General features: G+C 37.8%; 1 protein-coding gene across 1 annotated transcript in view; it reads left to right on the top strand.

Annotated features, from left to right (window-relative positions):
• Positions 1–22,012, top strand: part of SYTL5 (synaptotagmin like 5) — a 77,951-nt gene extending 55,939 nt beyond the window's left edge. Inside the window, exons 10-18 of the mRNA XM_042810732.1 lie at positions 1,477–1,569; positions 5,555–5,620; positions 6,533–6,711; positions 7,525–7,627; positions 9,687–9,848; positions 11,962–12,070; positions 13,421–13,556; positions 15,339–15,547; positions 15,924–22,012. Coding sequence (XP_042666666.1) covers positions 1,477–1,569; positions 5,555–5,620; positions 6,533–6,711; positions 7,525–7,627; positions 9,687–9,848; positions 11,962–12,070; positions 13,421–13,556; positions 15,339–15,547; positions 15,924–16,066 — 1,200 coding nt within the window. The 3' untranslated portion in view covers positions 16,067–22,012. The remainder of the gene's footprint in view (positions 1–1,476; positions 1,570–5,554; positions 5,621–6,532; positions 6,712–7,524; positions 7,628–9,686; positions 9,849–11,961; positions 12,071–13,420; positions 13,557–15,338; positions 15,548–15,923) is intronic.
• The last annotated feature ends 441 nt before the right edge of the window (positions 22,013–22,453 follow it).

The following is a 22,453-nucleotide window of genomic DNA, read 5'->3' as shown; positions in this document are numbered from 1 at the left end:
CTTGATTTTTAACACCACATATGTGGATACAACAGTGTAAAGGAAAGAGTTGGGTTGTATTACCAGAATTGCTTCTCTTTGATGCACTGGCTGGAAGAACATCTTGCTGGTATCATTTTCATATTTTTGTGTCACTTGAATTCTAAGTCAATAAGGAGAGTAGAAGTGATAAGTGCTTGTTTATTTTATTTAATTTTTTGAATTAATTAATTTATTTACTTTTGAAGGATTCAACAGTGTTTCTCATGAGAATAGTGTACTATGTTGTGCCTGGGTCTCTATGGACATTTTGTTTACGGTGTGAAGTATCTATGACATTTTGTTCTGCAGTGGACCCCAAGTAGAAAAGGAAGGAAACACACCATCAGAGGAGGCTCATTGTAAAAACGTGAAGCTAAAAGGTTTTTTTTGGTTTTTTTTTTTTTTTGCTTCACTATGTAATTTTTTGTCCTGAATAAAGTGATGGCTTGTCCTCATTTCCCTTTGCTCAATGTTACATGTGCACGACTGTGGTTGGAAAGTAGTAATAGAAAATGCTGCGTAGTTTTCAGCTGATTCATTTCAGTAACTGGAGCAAAGGATTAGAGAAGTAACAGCTAGTTTTATTCATACTAATAATGAGCACTTTGCAGATCTTTAAATAAACAATGACAGTTTAACTCTCCAGCAGCATTTCTTTTCTGCTGTTCTTCCTAATTAGAAGTCTGTGTGATCTCTGTTTAGTTTAGAAGGTATAGAGAATGGTTGTGCAACCACTGAGGTAGGTGTCACATGAGACTTGTATAGTTGCAAAGCAGATATAAAGGATTTGTACATTTGGCTTCCATAAAAACAATACCTGCCATGAGACTTAAAGAGTTCCTTGAAATTTCCCAGCTGCTCTGAATAGAATGGAAGATGACTTTTTTTTCCCTGTAATTTTTGCTTCAAGTTAAGAATCTTATTAGTACTATCAGCCAGATACTAAGTTTCTTGTTAGGTTTTACTTTATTGCTGTATTTAAAAAGTAATATATTTTTTCTGGATATGAGCTAAGGATGTTAGATTTCAGTCTTGATTATTAGAATTCACCTATATATATATGAAGGTGTGCAACTAATGATTTCTTTGCAATTTTTCTGATTATTATTGCAATAATGCATTATTTTAATGCAAGAATTTTTTTATGTGAACAATTATTGATGGTGCAAAATTATATGTCTACAGAATAAGATAGCGAATGTGTGTGTCATTTCTTCCATTTTTTAAGCAGTTTAAACCTGAAATCTGATGACCTCTTTTTTTTTTTTTTTGCTGTGTACCTGTGCAAAAATATGGAAAATGTTAGTTCAAAATTCTTCTGGAGATTAGAATTCTAAATGCATCCTGTGCCATCTTGCCCAAGCAGAAAATATGTGAAACAATGTCAGGGGACAGAGGCTGACCAAATACAGTGGAGAACACAATGACTGAATTGCACATTTCTTTCTCATTTAGGATTCCCTGGATGAAACAGAAGAAGATATTGATGACATTGTAGCCTCTCGTTATTCAAGGAAACATGGACATCTGACAAGTGGATTGTCAAGAGTAAGATCTTGAGTAGAAAATTTGCTTTTTTCCTTTCATATCAGACCATTATTTCTTCAAAATGGAGATAAACATTGTATCACTTGCAAGCATTACAGTTTATATTTTAGTAATTTTCCTGGCCATTTAATCCTACAGTCGAGGAACATGATTTTTAGATAGAGTGTTCTGACTATTAAGATTTTTCCATTGTTCAGAGCTAAGACATCAATCTCTCAGCACATGTGGGAAGCTACAACCTTTATTCATCAACAGATTTGTCTACACATTCAGGTTACTGCCAAGCTAGTATTTGGGGAAGGAAAGCCATAGATGTTTGCAGAATGTGGCGACTCAGCTTTCCAGAGGAGCATTTAATGTGTTTGAAATAAGTAGAACAAAGCTGTGGTGTGTTCTTTCACCTTATTTTGTTTTCTGAATGCTAAGGTTCTTGGGACACAAATATTTGTCCTTCCATTAACTGTGACAGGACTGTTACACCACCTCAATCTCAAAAAGTATTTCTTTTTCCAATGAGGAAGGAGATATTGGGGGGTTCTGGTGGGTGCCAGCTTTTCTACCTCCTAAAATAACTGTGGTAATTTTCTTTATGTCAGTCATGCCCACAAACTGAATAATATAAATCAGATGTTTGAGTCTTTTGGTTTTCTGTTGCAACTTGGTGTTGGTTTTGAATGGTTGCATTTTCAGGTTGTTATGAATGCTTGGCATGCAACAAAATTAGCCTAACAAGTCTTATGCAGCTCTTTTTACAGTCAGTTATTCACTTTGATAAGAACAATTAGTAGGAATAGTCTTTAACATGTCTAGTTTATGAATATGTAGTGTGTACTGCATTACTGGTATCTGACACTCAAGATGTGTGCATCTCATCTCTAGTGATGTCTTGGAGCTTTAGCCACTATTCTTCATGCCTTGTGCTGAGAATAGCTCTGGCCAGCACACAGAGCAGCAGTAGGCTCCAACAAACAACAGATACAGGGTGAAAGAGTTGAAGAGAATGGATAGCTGGGGAGTCTTTTGCTAAAAGGGAAGAGAAAATATGGCCCATGACACTGATTGGTGAACTGTTCTTTTCAGACTGTATTCCCATTAGTCTTCCTGCAGGCAGAGCTGTGGGAACACACATTTAAGTTCTTGATCCCAAAGAGATGGTGTTGGCTGAACCCAAACTTGGCTTATCTGAGAACAACAAAGGGCTGAGAGAAGTGTCCATGGAGAACATTTTGGTATCTCAGCTCTGCCCATGTCTAGGCCTTTTTTTTCCTTTTTAATTTGTGTAATTTGCAGAAACAGCTACAACAGAAGTATGTGGCACATCACACCAAATTGTTGTGGCTTGTTTGATGTTGGTCTAATAAAACCCACTTCTGTGAGGTTGACTATGACTCATTGTCTCCAATCCTTTGCTGGCCAATGATTTTTCAGGCAGAATTGTTTTTCTTTCCTCTGAATATTGGTAGGAAGGTTGCAAGCACTTAAGTGCTTTCTCAATTCATCCCATTAATTGAGGAACTGTATTTGGAGATCCTTCTCTCTGTGTTCTGTAGGCAGAATTCTGCCTGTACATTGGATTTCATCCATTTTATGTCCATTTTTTACCTTTTCCTAAGCAGAGTGCAGCTTTGCTGCTGCTGGAGGTTTGAGGTAATCTCACATCTTAATGCTCTTATTTCCTTGTACTCACCCGAAAGTGGTTGTTAATGTTACTGCATGCAGTGCTAATGGAGAAATTTTGAAAGGCCAGCTACTACTCACTTAAGAACATATCAGTATTACAGGTTCATTGTGGCTTCCTTGTGTTTGTGTTATTAGTAATTATCATTCATTCTCTCTTGTATTTTTTTTCCTTTTCTTATTATATGCCTTTGAGCTTTCTGCCTCATACAATTTTTTTCCCTGTATTTTTCTTGCCTGTCAAATGACTGTACTATTATTATGTCACATTGCAGTAATGTTGTTAGTGAACAGTAGACTTCAAGTGCATTTTTTTTTTTAATATGAGAATTAAAAGTATAGCAAGGGTACTCTAATACTAAGCATTTGAAATAAAAGAAATATTTCAGAAGGTAAAAACGCTTTATATCTACTTATATGATGGGTGAGTGAAAATAGGAATGAAAAATGGCATTAAACAGGAATTGTAGCTTAGCATTATGGTGTTTTCTTTCTGTTTTTCCAAAACTAATACGTGTACAGTTTACTTAGTTTTCCCTGAATCCTTCACTGATTCCTTTCCTAAGCACATCAATGTGTGGCTGTCAGGTCCTGTCACATCATTAAGACTAAGTTGTTCCTGTGCCTTCCTGCTCCTGTAAGATAAGATTCAGAACAAGTGTAGTTCATAGTGATGGGCTAAAATGAGGCTAAGCAACCTTCGTGTGCAGTGCTTGTTTACTAATGCAACTGGAAAATGATTAGATTTCCTAGGGACGCTGCGTTTAGTGCATGTAAAGGCTGTTGTAATTTCCACAGAACAGAACGTGCAGAAAGAAGATGTGTCATATTGCAGTTTCTAAGCAGTTGAGAAATTGCTTTTGCGTAGATTCTAAGGTCAGAGGTCATCTATGCATTTAGGATTTCCCAGCTGTTTTTCCCTTGCTGCCAATGTACCTAAAGGATATTTGGGTTCAAGAGGACAGATATTCCTTCTGGCCACATTGGTGTAACCTTATTAGATTTTTGAGATGGGTATATGGATGGTTATTTTCTTTTTTGTTTCTTCTCCTGGACTCTGTTCTTCCTTCCTTCCTGTAGCTGTCAGGGAAGGATGTAGTTTCCCATGAATTTATTGTTGAGACTTTCAGATATTGCTGTGTCACGGAGTTGACCAGATCAATCTATGTCCGTGACAGGGGCGACAGGCCTCTGCCCTCCCCCCCCACCCCAGTCCCACAAAATGGGAAGGAAGGAAGGGAGGAAAAGTACAGCGGCAACAATCTATGGAGGAAAACTTATTTTACTATAATATTGGAATACAAGATAACACAATCTATACAATTTAATTGAAATTGAGATTAATAAATCAGACAAGATAAGAGAGAGAGAGTTCCCAGGACCGATTCAAACCTGAAAAGCTTGGAACGGCTAGGAAAGCACCCTCCAGCACCCACTGCCAGGCAGCAAGAGAGCGACCCCCCCACCCGGAAGGGCCAGATCCCGTGACTGCTGTAATGTACAGGGATAGGTACTTGGAATTGGGGCAGTGACACTTCAATGCCCCGTACACTGCATGATGTTTTGATGTGGAATACTGAAACCCAAAAAACAAAAACAAAACAAACAAACAAACAACAAAAAAAAAAAACCATAGAACCATGACATTCCACCCCTTATTCTACATCGTTACATCATGCTTAATATATATATATATACATATATATACAAACAAAAAAAAAAACCATAGAACCATGACATGCTGAAATAAGCAGACACTGGAAAGTGTTTTCCCCAGTATTCTGTAACTGTATTTTTCCCCCCAGTGACATGTTTAAACATTTATGCATATTTTTTTCCATCTGGACTTACAAACTCCTCAGAGAAACTGCTTTTTTTTGTTGTTGTTGTTGTTGTTGTTGTTGTTGTTGTTGTTGTTGTTGCTGTTTACAAAGGCACCATTGCTACAATACAGGAGTGCTCACCTTTTGACTAGCCTAAGTAAGAACTGAGTTCACAAAGGTGTAACTGGGGCACATCCAAGTACAATCTGATACAAATCTAATTTTTTTTCTTTTTGAGACAGCAGATAACTTCATTTCTTTTTAATCACCTTGAGCCATGTGTCCTTCGCCACTTGAAGTATTTGGAAAACACTTTGCATGTCTCTGATTTAGCAATATCTTTTCCTTCTTTCTTGCTGTTGTTTTGTGATGTGAATTGCATTTACCTGTCTGTATAGGTAATGCATTATCACTGCATTTATTCTTTCTTACTGCAGCTATCTAATGCTGTTTTCTGTTGACTTTTTGCACTGCTTTCTCTAAAGAACTTCCCAGAAGGCTCTGACAGAAAATGGAACTTCTTAAATGTGCCTGAAACAGATGGTGATACTGTGAGTTCTCTGCAATCCTCAGCTTAACTTACTTTTGAAGATTCTCTTTTTTCCCTCTGAATTGAAAACTGTATCTATATGTCTTGCAAAGTTTTATGTAGTGGAGATTTATATTGTTATGCATCTCTTTGAGTAATCTTAGTCAAAGACTAGAAACCTGCCAAGCGTTTTCTTCTGCGAATGTCTTTGCGCATTGCTCCAATTTTCTTTAAAAACATTCAGTTCTTTTCTAAGTGAAATCTTTTGGGGAGAAGGATACTCCTGTTGCAATACTGCATAGGACAGCAGCAAAAAAAAAAAAAAAAAATCAGGGTATGATATATTATACAGTGGAAGATTTTGTGGGTTTTTTGCTAAATTTTTTTTGGCTTTAGGAAAATTGCACTGGGTATTGAATTTTGCTAATTCTTTTAGAACTGCAAATGAGAGGTTGGTGTCACTTTAATCAAGTGTGTTTTTATACCATTTTCATTAAGGAATCATCCTTAGAGCTTTTTCTAATGGTTGCGTCAGCAGTTATCTCATGATATTCAATAAGAATTAGGTGGACAGCTGAGCCAAAGAGTTGTTTTTTGTCTGCTTGGAGCTTATGTGAGTTTACAGTTGATGTAGATTGACTGTCCTTTATTTCATGCATGAGTCCAATGGTGATAATTTACATTTAGTCGTGTTTATAAGTAGGTTTGAGTCTTGCGTGTAAAAAACATAAACTGTCTAGATAAATAAGCTATTCTCAGTTATAGTTCTTATTCTCTTTACATCAAACATAAGCCAGTGGTATTCTTTTCTTTCTTCTATCTCTTTTCAAAGCAAGTCTTAACAAGTGAGACAGTATCTGTGACCCCATGAAAAGCAGATTCTGGAAAATGTACTTTGCTTAAGCTTCTAAGTCCTTTTTCTCTCCCCTTGCAGACCAGCATTAATAGCATGCTGAGTGTATACAGTGAAACTGGTGACTATAGCAACGTGAAGGTCAGTGGTGAAATCCTTCTCCAAATCAACTACAGCTACAAAACAGGTGCGCTCAACATCCTGGTGAAAAGTTGCAGAAACCTGGCCATTGTGGATGAGAAAAAACAAAGGACTGATCCGTAAGCACACAGAATATGCTTTTTAGGCCCTGCTAGGGCTGTTCTCCAACACATAGCACACTGTAGTCAGCAATGACATAGCCTGCTACAGGCCAGCATTCTCTATGGGAAATACATTTTCATTATGTTTCTTAGGGTAGTGTGCACATATTCTGAGGAAACAATGTTACTTAAATTATCAAACTATTTGCTAGTATTCTCTGCAAGAGGGCAAAATCAAGAATTAATAGGGAGGCTGAATTGATTTCTTACTCCTAGGAGCAAAGCTAAACTATAGAAGAGGAGCGATGTTTTGGAGGGAGTGAGGGAAAAATAGCTTTGTGCTGTGCATGTAGATTAACGTTGCTAGGACAATGTTTTCTGGGATTCACATTATAGTTTTCAGTATAATATGTCAGTTCTCATAGATTAGGAATTCATACTATATTTCATCATCTCTAATCCTGTTGTATGTCAAATATGATTTTTTTTCAATCTCAGCTACTTTCAGGATGTACATTGTGATATATAACCAGTCAAGAGTCATAATACTGTACAAGGGAAAATATTGGGAAAGTTTTCTGCATTTCTGAGAATGAATGAATTGATTTAACCCTGCCGTTGTGTTGTTCTGATCCTATAAGACCAGCACTGCTGTGTTTGCAGAGAAAGACCATACCTTACCATGTTTCACATATTGGCTGTTACATGCATACGTTGTTTAGACTGCAGAAATTCATTTCCTCGTTCTTACTGCTCATGCAGCAATGGCAGGTCCTTGCTCAGATTTTTTGTTTTATATTCCTCGTTAATAACTTGCTGCTTGTTCCACAGATACGTCAAAGCTTACCTCCTGCCTGATAAGTCCCGCCAAAGTAAACGCAAGACCAAAATTAAGAGTAACAGCACCAATCCGGAATTTAATGAAACGCTGAAGGTGAGAACGCCGTCTCTCCCATGGGCTGTGATGAATGTTCCACTTGTGCTCATAGGCATTCTCTGTAAATGCTCCTGTACGGGAATTAGGGTTTAAAAACGATGCCTCAGAAAGAAAGTAAAGCAAAGCATATGGTAACTGTGTGAGTTGTAATTTTTGACTTTCAGCACCAAGGAACTGGTTTTTTTTGGTTCTTCTCTTCACAGGTAAAAATTCTGTTGATTTCTGTAGGTCTCTATCAAAACTATCGATGTTCCCATCTAACGTGATCTCAGAGTTAAACACACCTTAGAGATTTTACAAGCCCTACATCAGCAACTGATGCTGAGACAGAGATCTCTTGAAACTTCCTAACTGATTTCTAGGAGAAGATAATCTCTGTCAGTAAAATGTGATTTTCTGTGGAGATTTTTCTTTGTTTTTAAAGCAGAACTGACTTCAGTAATAAAATGCTGACAACAGCTTCACTAGCTGCATCCCCAGAAAGTTCATTTTATGTTGCAAAAGAGAACAAGAGACTACTCCCTGCTGGACTGGTTGAGCAGAGTGCCCATTCCCTTTCCATCCCCACTTCTTACTTATGTCCAGCCTACGCAGGCTGGAAAGGTTTTGTGTTCCCCATGAGCTGCCTGGCATCTAGACCACAGGCTCCTGGTGATTCTGCTTCCTGTCAACTGACTGGAGTCATCCCAGCCAGCTGTCATAAAGCCAGAGACTTTTCAGATTCTCTTGAAAGAGTTTTGAGGGAATTTTGGTGATGCTTTAAATAGGTTTCTTATAAGAGAGGCTAATACGTATTCTCTGGCTTGTACTCTTGACCTAACCTGGCTACAAAACCATTTTGTAGACTTACCTTGGTCTGTCCAGGCAGCTTGCCAGAGGAGAGTCTCCTATTTAGCTTCATTTTTAAGTGGTTTATAGTAAAGTTAATTCTTGCCTGAAGTGGCGAGATTAAAAAAATAAAAAAAATAAAAAAAGAATGTGTTAGACTCTATTTGGCAGGGCTCATAGTTAGTGTTAAATGTTTGTTAGTAAGGAGCTCTGCAGGGATAAGAACTAGCAGCTTGCTGAAAATGGAAATTGTGACACAAAGGATTTACTTGAATTGCTGGAAGGTAAGCAAGAGCTAGATTTATTTGCTGCAACTGTTAGTATCATTAAACATGCATATATATGCATGTATGTATGTATCTGTCTTTATCTTTTGTCTTGGATGTTTATTCCATTATTGGTGAATATTGCTGCTCTCATAGTTGGCATCTAGGAGTAAGCAGTGTAGACATATCTATACTTTAATAGCCTACTGATGTGGCTAGCCAACTAGCTTCACCATTTCAGATTCTGGGGAATATATCTGTGTCCAGGCATTGCACTGAGAACAAACAAAAAGAAGACATCTGGGTTTCCTCAACTAACACTCGAAGAAGGGTGAGCCTTGTGGAATTAATTGGCTTTTTACTAAAAGCAGAGATAGAATTCCAGATGTTTATAGTTTTCTGTATATTTGCTAGAATATGATGTTAGGAATTTTAATAACTTTCGAAACAAACTGTGTTGCTGAGACTGAGACATCTTGGTGAACGTGTTGCAGGTACAATTTTATTTATTTTCAGAACAATTATTCTGAAGTTACAAAGATAGAATTGAAGAGGAGAACACTATTTCTAGAATGCAGTGTCCAGCAGCCTCTCCTTAGTGATGAGAGAACCAGTAGGATTTCTTCTTACAAACTAAACTTTGGTGTTGAACTGCTTCCTTTACATAAGCTGTAAGGAATTAACAGGTTGATGGTTTTAAACATTATTATTTACTTTATAACCATAAATACGCAGTAAGTAATACAGAGAGAAGAGTTAGGTTTAACAGCTTCCTATGAGATTTCTAGCTATTGAAGTCGTCTTTGCAAAGCAAACAAATCTCTCTTTCATGCTTCATCTATTAGCTGCTGCGGGCTTTACAAAACTTAGCTATTACTGTAAAAGGCTCCATGGAAACTATTATTTATGCTTATTTTGAGGGTTTCTTTTACTGTTGGTTGTTTTGTTTTTTTTGTTGGTAGTATGTCATCAGTCATACGCAGCTAGAAACCAGGACACTGCAGCTTTCTGTCTGGCACTACGACAGATTTGGACGTAACAGCTTTCTTGGAGAAGTGGAAATTCCATTTGATTCCTGGAACTTTGAAAATCATGGTGATGAGTGGTTTGTGCTTCAGCCCAAGGTAAGGGTTTCCAGGGACCAATGAAACCACTGAGAAGTAAATTTAGTGAGGCTTAGTTATTTTTTCTTTGGAACATATTTATAGAATGATGACTTTACGATTGTTTAATATGGAGGTGAAAATCGTGCCTGTGTGTTTTATTCAGTCAGAACATTTTCATTTTCATGAAGACTTCAGGAACAGTATATGTTGTTGGCTACTTAAAAGAAAAAATGAACAGAACAGAGCAAAACCACCAAGAAACACCTTTTAAATAAACTGTATGTTCATTTTGCTGCAAACTGCAGTGGAAAAATGAGTAAAAGATTTAATTGATTTTTCTACCGCTATCCCAGTGTAGCCCTCAGCAGTTTAGTAAGGAAAAAGACTTTTTCTGCTTCAGTTCAAAGTGCTTCACTCTTTTCATGTGTAACAAAATGACTTATAATCTCTCAATCACCCCATCCAGGAAGGTATAAGATGAGGCTTCTCAGCAGGTAAATCAGTTAGTTTGTGAAATAGGACTTTCACTATACTTAGCTGCAGACAGGGTGACTTCTGTCTTTCGGACACCCCTTTGGCAAGGGCAAAGGTGTGCATTTTTGGAAGAGATTCAAATTGTTATTTTAAGGTTGAGGATTAAAGGCTACTGAGTTGCTTGCTCCTGCAGCAGCCAGAATCCCCAGGAATTTTAGTGGTTTAGATTGCTATTTCAGAAAGTTTATTTTTCTTGATACAGAAAAATCTGAGATTGTATTGCAGATGATGCGGAGACAGACTTGGGTAACTTATATATTTCATTCTCATCATACACTAGTGTTATATCTGGGGCTTTAGGAGGGACTGTTTGATTTATTTTCCACAGTTTAATCTGATTGCTGTATAATTTCTGGGCATGTTCTTTTTTTTAACAAAGAAATAAAATGCGAAATTGGACTTGTCTGTCCTAAGTTGTTATAAATAATGTTTCTGAACTTAAAATGCTGTTAAGATTGTTGTTCAGAAGATAATAGTTCTTCTGAAAGCTAAATTATTGTATTTTGAAATAAAAAAAAAAAAATACACAGGTTAACACACAAGCAAGTTGTGTGCTGTTCTCTCGTAAGAACTGCACGATGGAGAAAGAAATAGCAGTGAAACATTCTGTGGGTTTTATTACAAAGTATGATTTTTTTTTATCCTGTATCATTTAGCAGCTTTAGTGAAAATACTGGAGACCTTAAGACCTATGTCTTCTATGAGCACAACATCACTTATTTTCAAAAGGAGCATGATTAAATCAGAAAAAGAACAGAAAATATTTCTGTGGTTAAAGAGGGAATCGGAGTCTAGAGCCACTTTGTATGTAGGGAACGTTGGCAAACTGTTCCTGATGTGAGAATTTATGCCATCAGTTTTCCCCCAGTATAACAGAAAAATAATCCTCATGGCCTTTATGGGAAATTGATGCAATACCTACATAGTTGAGACCTTAAACGAGCTGCCTTACTGACAAAATTTAAATGATGATTTCTTGTTGTTAAAATTATACACCAGCATTTACTACAGGCTTTCTTTTGTCCTTTGTTGTAGCAACTGGCATCAGACACTGCTGCCATCTTGGTACTTATTAAAAGTGTCCTGGATGTGCTCTTCTTAGGCAAGATCAAATGTTTTAAAATAAAAAAGATGCAGAAATAATATCTGAGTGGACAAGGACGCTGAGGATAACCTTAGTTTTCACAGTTTTCTGTTGGAGAGCTGCGCTCTGTTCTCTTCCCCTGCCATGGTTCCCCACACCTCTGTTCCAGCAGTGACTCAAGAGCGACTCTTGTAAAATCCATGAAATCTATTATGGAGTAAAAACCTCATTGGGATAAGTAAGGGCAAGAGGATGTCATCTTAAATTAGCAGATTATGTCTCTATAAATGAGTTTGAGTTTTCTCTTTGGTTGTTTCACTCATTCATGCTAGATATCTCTCTGTCCTGTGTATGTTTGCTGAATGGTGTCTACTGTTGTGTGACCTTGATTTGTTTAAGAAGCAGTTCAAACACTATTGATACAACAAAGTTAAAATCAAACAGCAAAAATGAGTGATTAGCTTTACCTGGATTTATGTTTGGGGCTATTCATTTATTTATTTTTACTTTCAGGTGGAGGTTGCAACAGATGTTGGGCTTCAGTATAAAGGAGAACTGACAGTTGTTTTACGTTACATTCCCCCAGAGATAAACTTGATGCTTCCTCTAGGGCAGTTTCAAGGTAAAACAATTATCACTGGCAGTTTACAGTAACATCCCTCTGAGTATTGAAAATCTTCAGCTAGTATGAAGACATGAAATTAGTGAAAATTTGAATCGGGCTTGAATATATTAGTTGTCTTTATCTGTGTAAATTCTGAACCATAAGTTAGTTTATCCTCTATCCTCTTGTGTAACGTTGGACTTAAGGAGAGGGAAGGAAGAGAAGAGTGTGCATGGTAAAATGTTGATGTGTGGCTCTGTCCTAGTTAGAAAAGGCTAAGACATTGAACAGTATGACCAGGGACAGCCACATACACATAAATCTTCTGAACTGTAGTCCTTGTGTTCTTTGTTCAACAAGTTCTAGAATAGTGCTCTAACAGATCAGAGTAATAGACTTCCCTGAGTTCTTGCTTAATTGGCCAGAAGCTTGCCTATATCGTTTTAAGTTTACCTTTGTTTTGTTTTGCTGCATTACACCAGTAATTCCATCTTGTAAAATATTGTTTTAGTATTTTAGGGTAAAACATTATTAGTAATGAGTGAGGGATAATTTTCTGAGGAGAAAAAACCCACTAGATTGCATCTGAGAGTACATGGTCTTACAGGCTACAGGTAGTCCAGGAGGAATTCTTTCTTAGTGACATATTGATTTTTTTCTTTATTTTTTCTTGACAAATAGCATTCCCTCTGTTTGCAGTAGTGCCAAGGTTTTCTCTCTGAAAGCTAATTGCTGTCCAGAAAGTGTAGATGTACTGTTTACATTTTTTTTTAATTAGTAACAGTTTAACATCATTCCTATTCTTCTTTTCCTTATGCTTCCAGTCCTAATCTGTATAAATGATCCCTGCTGATACATACCTTAGAATCTGCAGCAGAAGCAAGTAACGTGTTGTCATGTAGCTGTTTAAATGCAGCAGTGTGTCAGTGAGCACATGTCCTTCCTCACTGTCTGTGAGGAACCCTGTATCTTTACAAGAGGAACGCACACAGTATATTAATGCACTTTAAACTTTAGGACAGATTTCTTTTTTTTCCTCTTTGTTTGTGATGTTTGGCTTCCGTAAGCTCAGTGGTGGAATTGGATTCTGAAAGGAGGATTGGAATTATGGCACATGCAGGTCCTTCTGTTCAGCATAATGATCCACAAATAATTAAATTCATGAAGGCCCCTCTCACATACAACACACTGCCCCTGACTTTTCAGTTTCAATACCCTTAGAGAATCAGAATCTGCTATAAGAAATCCTTTAATCCCATTGAAGGAAATGAGTAAAAGAATCCAGCCATGAGAACTTAAGTTTCCAAATCAGTTTTGTAGTGTATGGTTTCTGCTGATGACAATATTGCAACTCTTTCGTGTATGTAGGAAAGAAGAGCTTTAAGAAAGGAAAAAAGGGAGAGAACCACCCGCCCACTGGAGGTATATTAGAAGTCGTCATCAAAGAAGCTAAGAATTTAACAGCAGTGAAATCAGGAGGCACATCAGACACATTTGTGAAAGGGTCAGTAGCATTTTCTGACCTGTTATTTAATGGCTGCACTGCATAGTTCTTTCACCATTTTTTTCCCCCAGTGTATCTATGTAAGTGTGTATGTAAAGTCAATACTGAAAAGCAGCTGCCACTTTGAAATGGGATGGTGGAGGATGCTGTTGGATAAGGACAGGGAGGTCTCAGTTGTCCCAGTGCTTAACTACCAGCCGATCTAGACTCAGTCAAGAAACAGTATGTAACCTGTATCACTCACTACATTAAAGTATATTCACTGTCCTCATGTGCACATTGTTAAAGAGCAAAGAACGTAAAGTTTGGTGAAATAAAGCACTTCCTTTGAGTCAGCAGAGGGAGGTAGGGGAACTTTCATCACTCTTGGAGGTAAGAACATGGAAAGTGAGGTTCATACACTGGACATGATACCTGATCTAACAGTGACCTTTGCATTTCCAGCAAATTGAGACAAATACTTTTAAGAGAGGAGCTGAGAATTTGCTCTATCACATAGCATTATTGTACTCTTTGTTGTAATTTCCATGGAAATAAATAGCAGACATTATGCTCAAGGCGACCTTTTAATTCCATAAGCAGTATTTTTGGTGGGCGGTCAGACTATATGGAAAATGCTACATACAAGGTGTACTTGTAATTGAATAAAATGAGTATAATGTCTCATTATACAGGTCTCATTATACTGGATTTTCAATCAACTACAGAAATAACGGATCGCTTAAAACATTTTTCTTTCCTGGTTTTTGCTCTCAGTGGTAGCTTTCAGAATTGCTAAATTTTAGATGTATAGTTCACTAGTGATTATTTGAGTCTTGTTTCTTCAAATGTCTGCACAAAAAAATCCTGCCCTTGGAAGAGCTGAGAATTTCTCTTGATCTGTCAGTCTGATTTGAACTTTCACTAAGCTCATATACTTCGTATTGAAAAAGTTTGAGCTATTCTTCATAAGCATTTGTTCTTCCATGCCATCTGTTTTCCTGATATAGTTCCTTTTACTGAAAAATAGACTGCTTGATCCCATTATGGCTTGATTCAGCTTGGAGCCTGCAGCAGATCCCAAAGAGAAAATATTGTCAAAGTTATTTTACATTAGCAGTAGCAAAGTGTGGCCAAGGATTCTGTGATGTATTCTTAGTTAGTGGTGTCAGCTCTTGCTGACATGGATCATTCAGCGTGGTGGAACTGGCCTCTGTTTACCTTGCACTATTGACTGGTCGTCTGTCATGTCAAGTTGCCATGAACTAGTAGATGTACTGCAGTAGTCTGATCTGCACTGCTTGTTTCACTAAAGAAATTCTTCACTAAAAATAAAATGTGAAATGCATTTCAGACTTCACAGTATTGATGTTTCTTCTCTCAGTAAGACCACATAGGTATAGGTGATAAACTTCTGGAGTTCCTTCTTTGTCAGTCATTTCTGTTTCGTTTGAGAAGACCTTCTTTTCTGCTTTGGGAGGGCTGCTGTGAAGCTGCCTTGTCCATCCTCCCTTTCTAGTCAACGTTTTAATGACTGTATGTAGTCACGTGGAAATAAAAATTATTTTTATATAGAACAAAAATAAAAGGCATGGGACAAGGAGACTAGATTTCATTTTCTGATTGTGATAACTGAAATTGTAACTGTAAGAGCAGCAAATGGTGCACAAATGTGTATACTTAATTTAATTACAGTGGGAAATGGGTCTCTGACATTATTCAAGCCATGTGTGATTCTAATTCTTTATGAATATTGTGGGACATCCTATTACATCTTGAGCTTTCCTTTTCTCTGTCTCTCAGGTACCTGCTCCCAGATGACAACAAAGCTACAAAACACAAGACTCCCATAATAAAGAAGAATGTGAACCCCCAGTGGAATCATACATTTGCTTTCAGTGGCTTGAATGTATGGGATATACATAATGTCTGCTTAGAATTGACTGTGTGGGACAAGGAGTCACTTTCCAGTAATATTTTTCTGGGAGGAGTTCGTTTGAGTACTGGAAGTGGTAAGGTCCCATCTTACTGATGATTGCTTTCCTTATTCTGCTGTCCTTCTTTACCACCCTAAGTGATTCATATGTATTGAGGTGTAGAAATGTTATTGAGTGTATGAAAAATATACAGAAGTTTTGGGAAACTGGAAGGGGAGAGGAGGCAATATGTCATCCACTGATGATTTAGTTCTTTCCTTCATTGGGTGAGACACAAAAACATGGAGCCCAGTTGCACTTCAAACTGGTGCTATCCAGAAGCAGCTCCCTACACAGGCAGTAATATAAAGTGCTTGTCATCTTTCTGTAGGCTGTTGGAGTGAATGAACAGTGATGTTAAGTAACTGCTTACTAATAGTGCAAAAATGCGTGATGTTTTTGCAATTTCCAGGCATAAGTAATGGCAAAGAGGTTGACTGGATGGACTCTCAAGGAGAAGAGCAGCTTCTCTGGCAGAAGATGATTGACAGTCCTGGAACTTCTGTGGAGGGGATATTAATGTTGAGATCCAGCATGGGAAAACGTAGACTCTAAAAGACTCTCTACTACTGAGGGGTAGCACAAGTCCTTCTCATTTCAGTTGTGTTCAGCTCTTGTCACTTTGCCCATTTGAAAATGGGTAAGGGTTGTACTCTTTGCCTTGGATATTAAGGCTTTATGTGAAATTTTAATGCATTCTGCACTTTCATGCACTCATTTTTAACCCAGACTTCTTGAACAGATTATGTTTCTCCTGTAACCTCTGAGAATGTGACTTCCTACAGAGATTGGACTGGCTTTCTTTGTCCCTTGTGGTGGCTGGTGGTATACAGCTGATGGATATTGCTGGCAGGGGACGTGGAGCAAGCAAATTCTCTGAGTAGCCATTTAGGATGTAAAGTGTGTTTTACATATCTCCTTTTGGGTCAAAGATGGCCTAGAAGACAAGAGTGATTCAGTACATTCAGATTCCGAATGAATCTGTGCTTTGTTATTTGAAAGACAAGAAGCCATAATGTTCAGAAGACTAACATTTATTTTTTATGTTTGCTCATTGGGCTGTGCGCTGTGCGGGATGGCAGGCATGGAACCAAGTAGCTCACTAAAGCCAATTCACAGCCAGCTGCACAATGGAAAGAGTCAGCAGATGAAGGAGTCTGAAGTGCCCGTGTTCAGGCATTCTCTTGGTTATTTAGTGCACTGTATAAGAGGTAGACTTGGCTCAGTGTGGTCAAAGAGTCTCTAATGAAAATAAATCATAACAAATCCTAAAGAATTTCCAGAACTGTGTGGTATTACCACGTTTTTCATTTCAGTTGACGGCTCTATCTAAGATCTTTCAGTGTCATTGAATAGAAGGAATTACATGCCTATCCCACTTGATGAGTCAGTGAGTTGAGACACATTCTGGTTTGGGGCATAGCTAAGATCTTGGCTCAGCAGGGTGTGTAGTAAAGTAACAGGATTAATGCATATTCCAGAATGCTTTGCACAACTGTGGAATTTTTTCAGAATGGGATCCTGTTCAAGTTTGCCTGTGCGTGTTACTTGTTAAACAGAGAGGGATTTTTGGATTTTTCTCCTCAACTGTCCTCCATAAGTTAGCAGTAGATTTAATAAGCGTGGATTTTGGCTGATTCAGTCATTAATCTTACTAACCACAAGCATTTGCCATTTGGTTTCCTAAAGTGATCTTTATAACTGCTTAGGTCTGCCGTGCTTTGGGGACTTGCAAGGTTGTATGTGAAGAGATGCTGTTTTGTATCACTGTGGGCTAGCACAGCATTGCAAATAGTAGTAGTAACATAATAAGATAGAATGTCTTTTCCAAGGACAAAAAATGTCTGTTTGCAAGATTGGATATTAATATAATTGCATGGCTTGTAATTGCTCAGGGTGTGAAACAGAGGAAGACAAGTTGAATAAACAACATTTCATTTGAATCTCAGAATTGGATCATAGCTTCCCATTTGATCCAGTCTATAAGTACATTTCTTATGTATTTTTCCCCAATACCTTATTTTGGAAGCAGTGTCATATTAGTACTAAGGAAACAATTTGAATATTGGGAAACATAATCCTTACATTAAGTATGTAGGGGAAAAAAAAGGCTTTCAGAGGATGTATCTTTCCCTGCAGGTCAAAGCACCAGTATTCAAAGATTTCTGTGCAGAAGGCCATACAATCTAATTGGTGATAGAGAAGGAAATGCTGTTCCTCGCAGAGTAAAAGGTGCAGGAAATCTAGATTGAACTGAATGGAAAACTGATAGCTAAGTGTAGGTTAAATTTTTTTCATCTGTAGCAGTGCTGGTGTTAGTCACCTAAGTGTTTTTTTTGAGGTAAATCCAAAACCTGAACTTCTACTCCATTCCATTTACGTCTATTCCTTCCTGCTGCTCCATCTTCCCACCCCACCAACGCCCCGAGAAAAATTATACTGGTTTTGAGGGGCTTGAAACTGCAGGGCAGCTTGCAAGAAGTCTTGAAAAATACTAATACTTTATTTGGATTTGTTTTTATGTTTTTTTGTTAAAAACAGAATCTCAGTTTTAATAGAAAGCAATCTGATGATATGTATTTTCTATTAAAATTCTGATGTGAATTTAAGCAGTCATTGGAAGTAATACCTTTTCTCAGCTTAAGACCCCTAGTTTTCAGAAATTACTGAGTCATCTTTAAAAACGGAGTTTGCATTTAAGAATTCCATGTTGGGAATCAAATGTCGATGTTTTCATGAAGCTTGTTCAAGAAAACCAGCTTCATTTTCCTTCTTCAGCTGTTCTTCATTTCCTTCGGCAGTCCTGCTCAAACTGGGCAGTGAAGCAAGCTCAGTGCAGGTTTAATCTGCTTTTCATCTTAGGCAGCAGGTGCTGCGAGCTGATAAAGTAGAGCACAAATATCAAGCACACACATTTTATTATGATCTTCCTTTTATCATTATAGTCTTCTTTTCAAAATTAGATTGATTTTTTTTTTTAAATTTTTATTTTTAATCTACATCCTCAAAGGGAAGTAAAACCTTACCTTTGGCACCAAAACTGCCTTCTGTTTACTGCTCCACAAGCCAGCTGATGTAGGAGCACAAGTTTGATTTTTCATTTGCTGGAAGTTGGCTTAAGAAGATAAATCTTTTTAAATCTAATGATTCTTCAGGATAAAATTGCAGGTAGGGTTAGTGGAGGGGACAGTGGGCAGACTGATGGAGTTGTTTCTGTTTCATTTTGGTGTCGGAAATAGGAAAACAGTGACACAAAAAATCTACCAAGATGAACCCCAAAATTGAAACCTTTTTCTCTCACCAAATTGAAAATCCTAAAATAATTGGAAACTGAGCTAAGTCTTTTACTTAAAATGGAATATAAGATGGAGTGTAAGCATTTATATAATTTTGAATGGTATTTTCTAAGTAAGTGTTAGCACTGTATCTAAATCTAGTCTTGCTTTGAATGGAAGTCTATGTTTTACTACTTCAGCTTCTACCAACTTCCCTCCCATTTTTAGGGCCTGTGTTAGAGTATGAGATAAATAGACTCATCTGGAAAGTGTCACGTGTGTCCTATAGCTTTTGGAAGGGACAAAATTTTACTCTGAGCCTGCATCTGAAAACATAGGCCAGGCTATGAATAGTCTCTAGGTGTCAACTGCAGTTCAGTGTATGAAGGGAACAATTTCAAGTGGGAATTTAATTCAGCCAAGGCAGAGAGTGTTGTTGGCCATTGATGGGATTTGGAGTAGTGCAGTGAAATTATCACCTAGGTTAGCAGTGATGATTGTGCATGATGGTAGCATACAGGGCATATCGTGCTCTGCTTCAAACGAGCCTCAGAGAGATGACAGTCATTAGTATAGACATTGGAGCAATTTGGCTGTTCTGTGATGTTAACGACAGGTTTGTAGAAAGCATTTATTTGTGGAAAATGTCACATTTAATTATCGCTGTTATATCCTCTTTCTCTTCTTTTGCAAAAAATGATTTGTGGTTTGGATAAAGCACGAGATGATTAACTGCAGATGTGATTTCTTGTTTCTGAGATATTGGAGCAAATAGCCTGTGACTGTGTGTCATCACGTACCTCAGCTTTACTAGGCTGAGCAGAAATAGAGAAAGCCAGGAGCCAGGCTAAAGCATTCTATATGTATAAATGTTTGTGATATTGAAGTGCATGGATGGTTTATCTAAGACCAACTTTTAGGAAAACAGAGTCAGTTTTAACACTGATTCGCTAACTTTTATCTTGATTAATCAGACACAGGAGAGCTGATGTTTTAAAAATATTTCTCCATGCAGACTTGAATGACTAAAGATGCTTCAGTGGAGAAGAGATTTTCACTACAGTGTTTTTTGTAGATATGAAACATGATTCTACTAGTGGTGTAACTACAAGGTTTTCATCACTGTCTTTCCCCCCTCGATACTTGATTCTGATGGCAAAATTTGACCCATTAAGGCAAAATAGAAGTACAACTTGGGCTGTAAAATTTCATGTGAAGACAGTAAATGCATCCCTAGGTAGTGTGGTTATTGCCAGTATCTATCAGGAAGAGCTGATGCTGAGGGCTGTCCAAGCCCTGCCAACGGACTTCATTATCCAAACCTGTTCTCTGGATGTTTCTCTGCTCAACTTGTTAGTTACATAGGGACTTCAGGCTTCTAAAAGTCAGTGATCTTGCTTGCATGTTTAGATGCTAAAACCAGTTCAGATGGCCTCTCTTTCTCCTCCATCTCCGTCACATTACTATCTTCCTGTTCTAATCCAAGTGCCATTGCCTACCTTAAATGCCATTTAGATAACACATTTTAACATTTCTCTCCCAGCTGAATGCTCAGCAGTTGGTTTAAGAGAGAAGGCAATGGGGATGGTGAGTATGCTTTGATCACAATGCATTAGACTGGAAACTTAATGTTCTTTGTCTCCTCCAGTAGAGATTTTGCTAGAGTAGCATAAAAGAAATCCATAGAATCATGGAGGTTGAAAAAGACCTTCAAAGACTGTCCAAACATTAGCTGAATCTGCTGAGTCACATCACTAAACCATGTCCCTTTGTGCCACATTCACGTCTCTTCAATACCTCCAGAGATGGAAAATAAGCATTTGGAAGTATTGTGCTTGATTTTTCTTTTCCCTCCTGGTTAGGCCCTGTGAGGTACAAGTAGACAAAGATGTATTCTGCAAAATGTGAACTAAATTGCAGCAGCAGAGCAGCCACTGAGCATCCACTGGTGCTAACTGATGGGGTAACATGAGGGAGGCATAGAGACTGGCATTGTTCTGGCTTTACAAGGGGTTGGCCAACTTCAGGCACGTAAAGCTTTTGATTTGCTCTAGAGTCAATGAATATAAAGTCTGAGTCTTATTTCTATAACTGTCTAGTCTGTTGTTTCACACAGGACAGTAAGGATTATACCTGAATCATTGCAGGATCTCTTCCATCCATCCTTCCCTTCAGTTCAGCAGCCCCCACCAGGAAACTGTTCAAGTTTTTGTCAAGTTTGTCCAACTGTGACCCCATGTTCCACCTCAACACCTTCAACACCTCAAATCTCTGGTACCCAGAAGGAGGCAGTGTGCAGTAGTTAAGGAGTAGCTTATGGTGGCTAGGTGAGGTAAAAACTGAAATTGCCCTTTCCTAACATACAGTATTGATTTTCAGCAATGGCAGAAATAGCTGTCTCTTGAAAGATGGTATGTGCACTTTGTAAACTCTTTTTTTCTTTTGATACAGTTTTTGAAGATGGATATTATTTATTTATTGTTACATGTAGAAATAAGAACGTTAGAGGACCTTAAGAGAAATGATGGTAAGAACATGTGATTAAATCCAAAATTGGATGCAGACTTTTATTTGCAGAGATGTTTCTTACCTTAACCTTAAGTATGAGGCACTGAATCATGCTTGTAGAGCCTTACCACTACATGCTGTGAATTTCCTGCCTGGTGATTTCATATTTGCAGATGCTGTTTGATAAGTGATAATAAGACTGTTAATTATACTGTGTATGTTGACACTGGAAAGGGAATCTCAACATGCTTCTATAGATGTTCCTTAGGTTGCTTTTGAGACTCACCCTTGCTGCATCATGGCCATTTATGTAGGATCACTATTTCAACAATTCTACTCTGTGGCAACAACCTACCTACAGCTTTGCACTACTGCTCTTGAAAGCTGGCTGTGTATTTTTGAGGGTTGCTGTAATTGCTGGGGTTTGCTTAAGGCCAAATGTAGTCCTTCAATGCAGTGAATTGAGAATGCTACATGCCCCTCTTGCCACCTTTGTTCTGATTAAAAATCTATTGCACGTTGTTTGTTTGGTTATTCTGCTGGATATTAACAGTAGTAGCAGTAAGTGGCACTGCAGTATGTTAAGTTCTGCCCAAGTTTAGATGAAGCATTTCCTGCCCAGAACATTTTTGTACTGTGCACTGTATATTCAGTTTTGTGGAGAAAAGTGGCTGGTAATACATTTGCAGCAGTTGTCAAGAATATTGTTCTGTTTTTTAAAATTAAAATTATGGAACGTTGTCTGTGTCCCTGTCTCTTCTAAAATGCATTATAGTGAACTATTAAAATGTCTTTTAGGGATATCCAGTTATCTCTCTGAGGCAAACTCATTATTCACTGCCTATAAATGAAGTAATCTAGAGGTGGGACTGCACTGATAGTCTTTCTCTCTGTTTTTGTCTTCTGTTCTACAGATTACATATTTTTAATGCTGATTTTTGTTTCACATGCATTGCACCAATTTTGTATCTAAGAAACTAGGAAATGCACTGATCTTTTCTCCTCTGCTAGAGGGTTATTTTTTCTGTGCCTTAACACTGCATTCAGTTCCTCCCCTCCGTCTCCAGATCTCTTCCCTGACCTCTAGCTCAAGGTGCTGCCTGACTGTAAAATCCAGGTACGTTCAAAACACAACTTCTCTGTAATTGGTGGTCTGGAT

Source organism: Centrocercus urophasianus, unplaced genomic scaffold, assembly GCF_019232065.1.
Source record: "Centrocercus urophasianus isolate 14NV4802_14NV808 unplaced genomic scaffold, USGS_Curo_1.0 seq_12, whole genome shotgun sequence".
Classification (NCBI taxonomy): Eukaryota; Metazoa; Chordata; class Aves; order Galliformes; family Phasianidae; genus Centrocercus; species Centrocercus urophasianus.
This window is presented reverse-complemented; position numbering and strand designations above follow the sequence as displayed.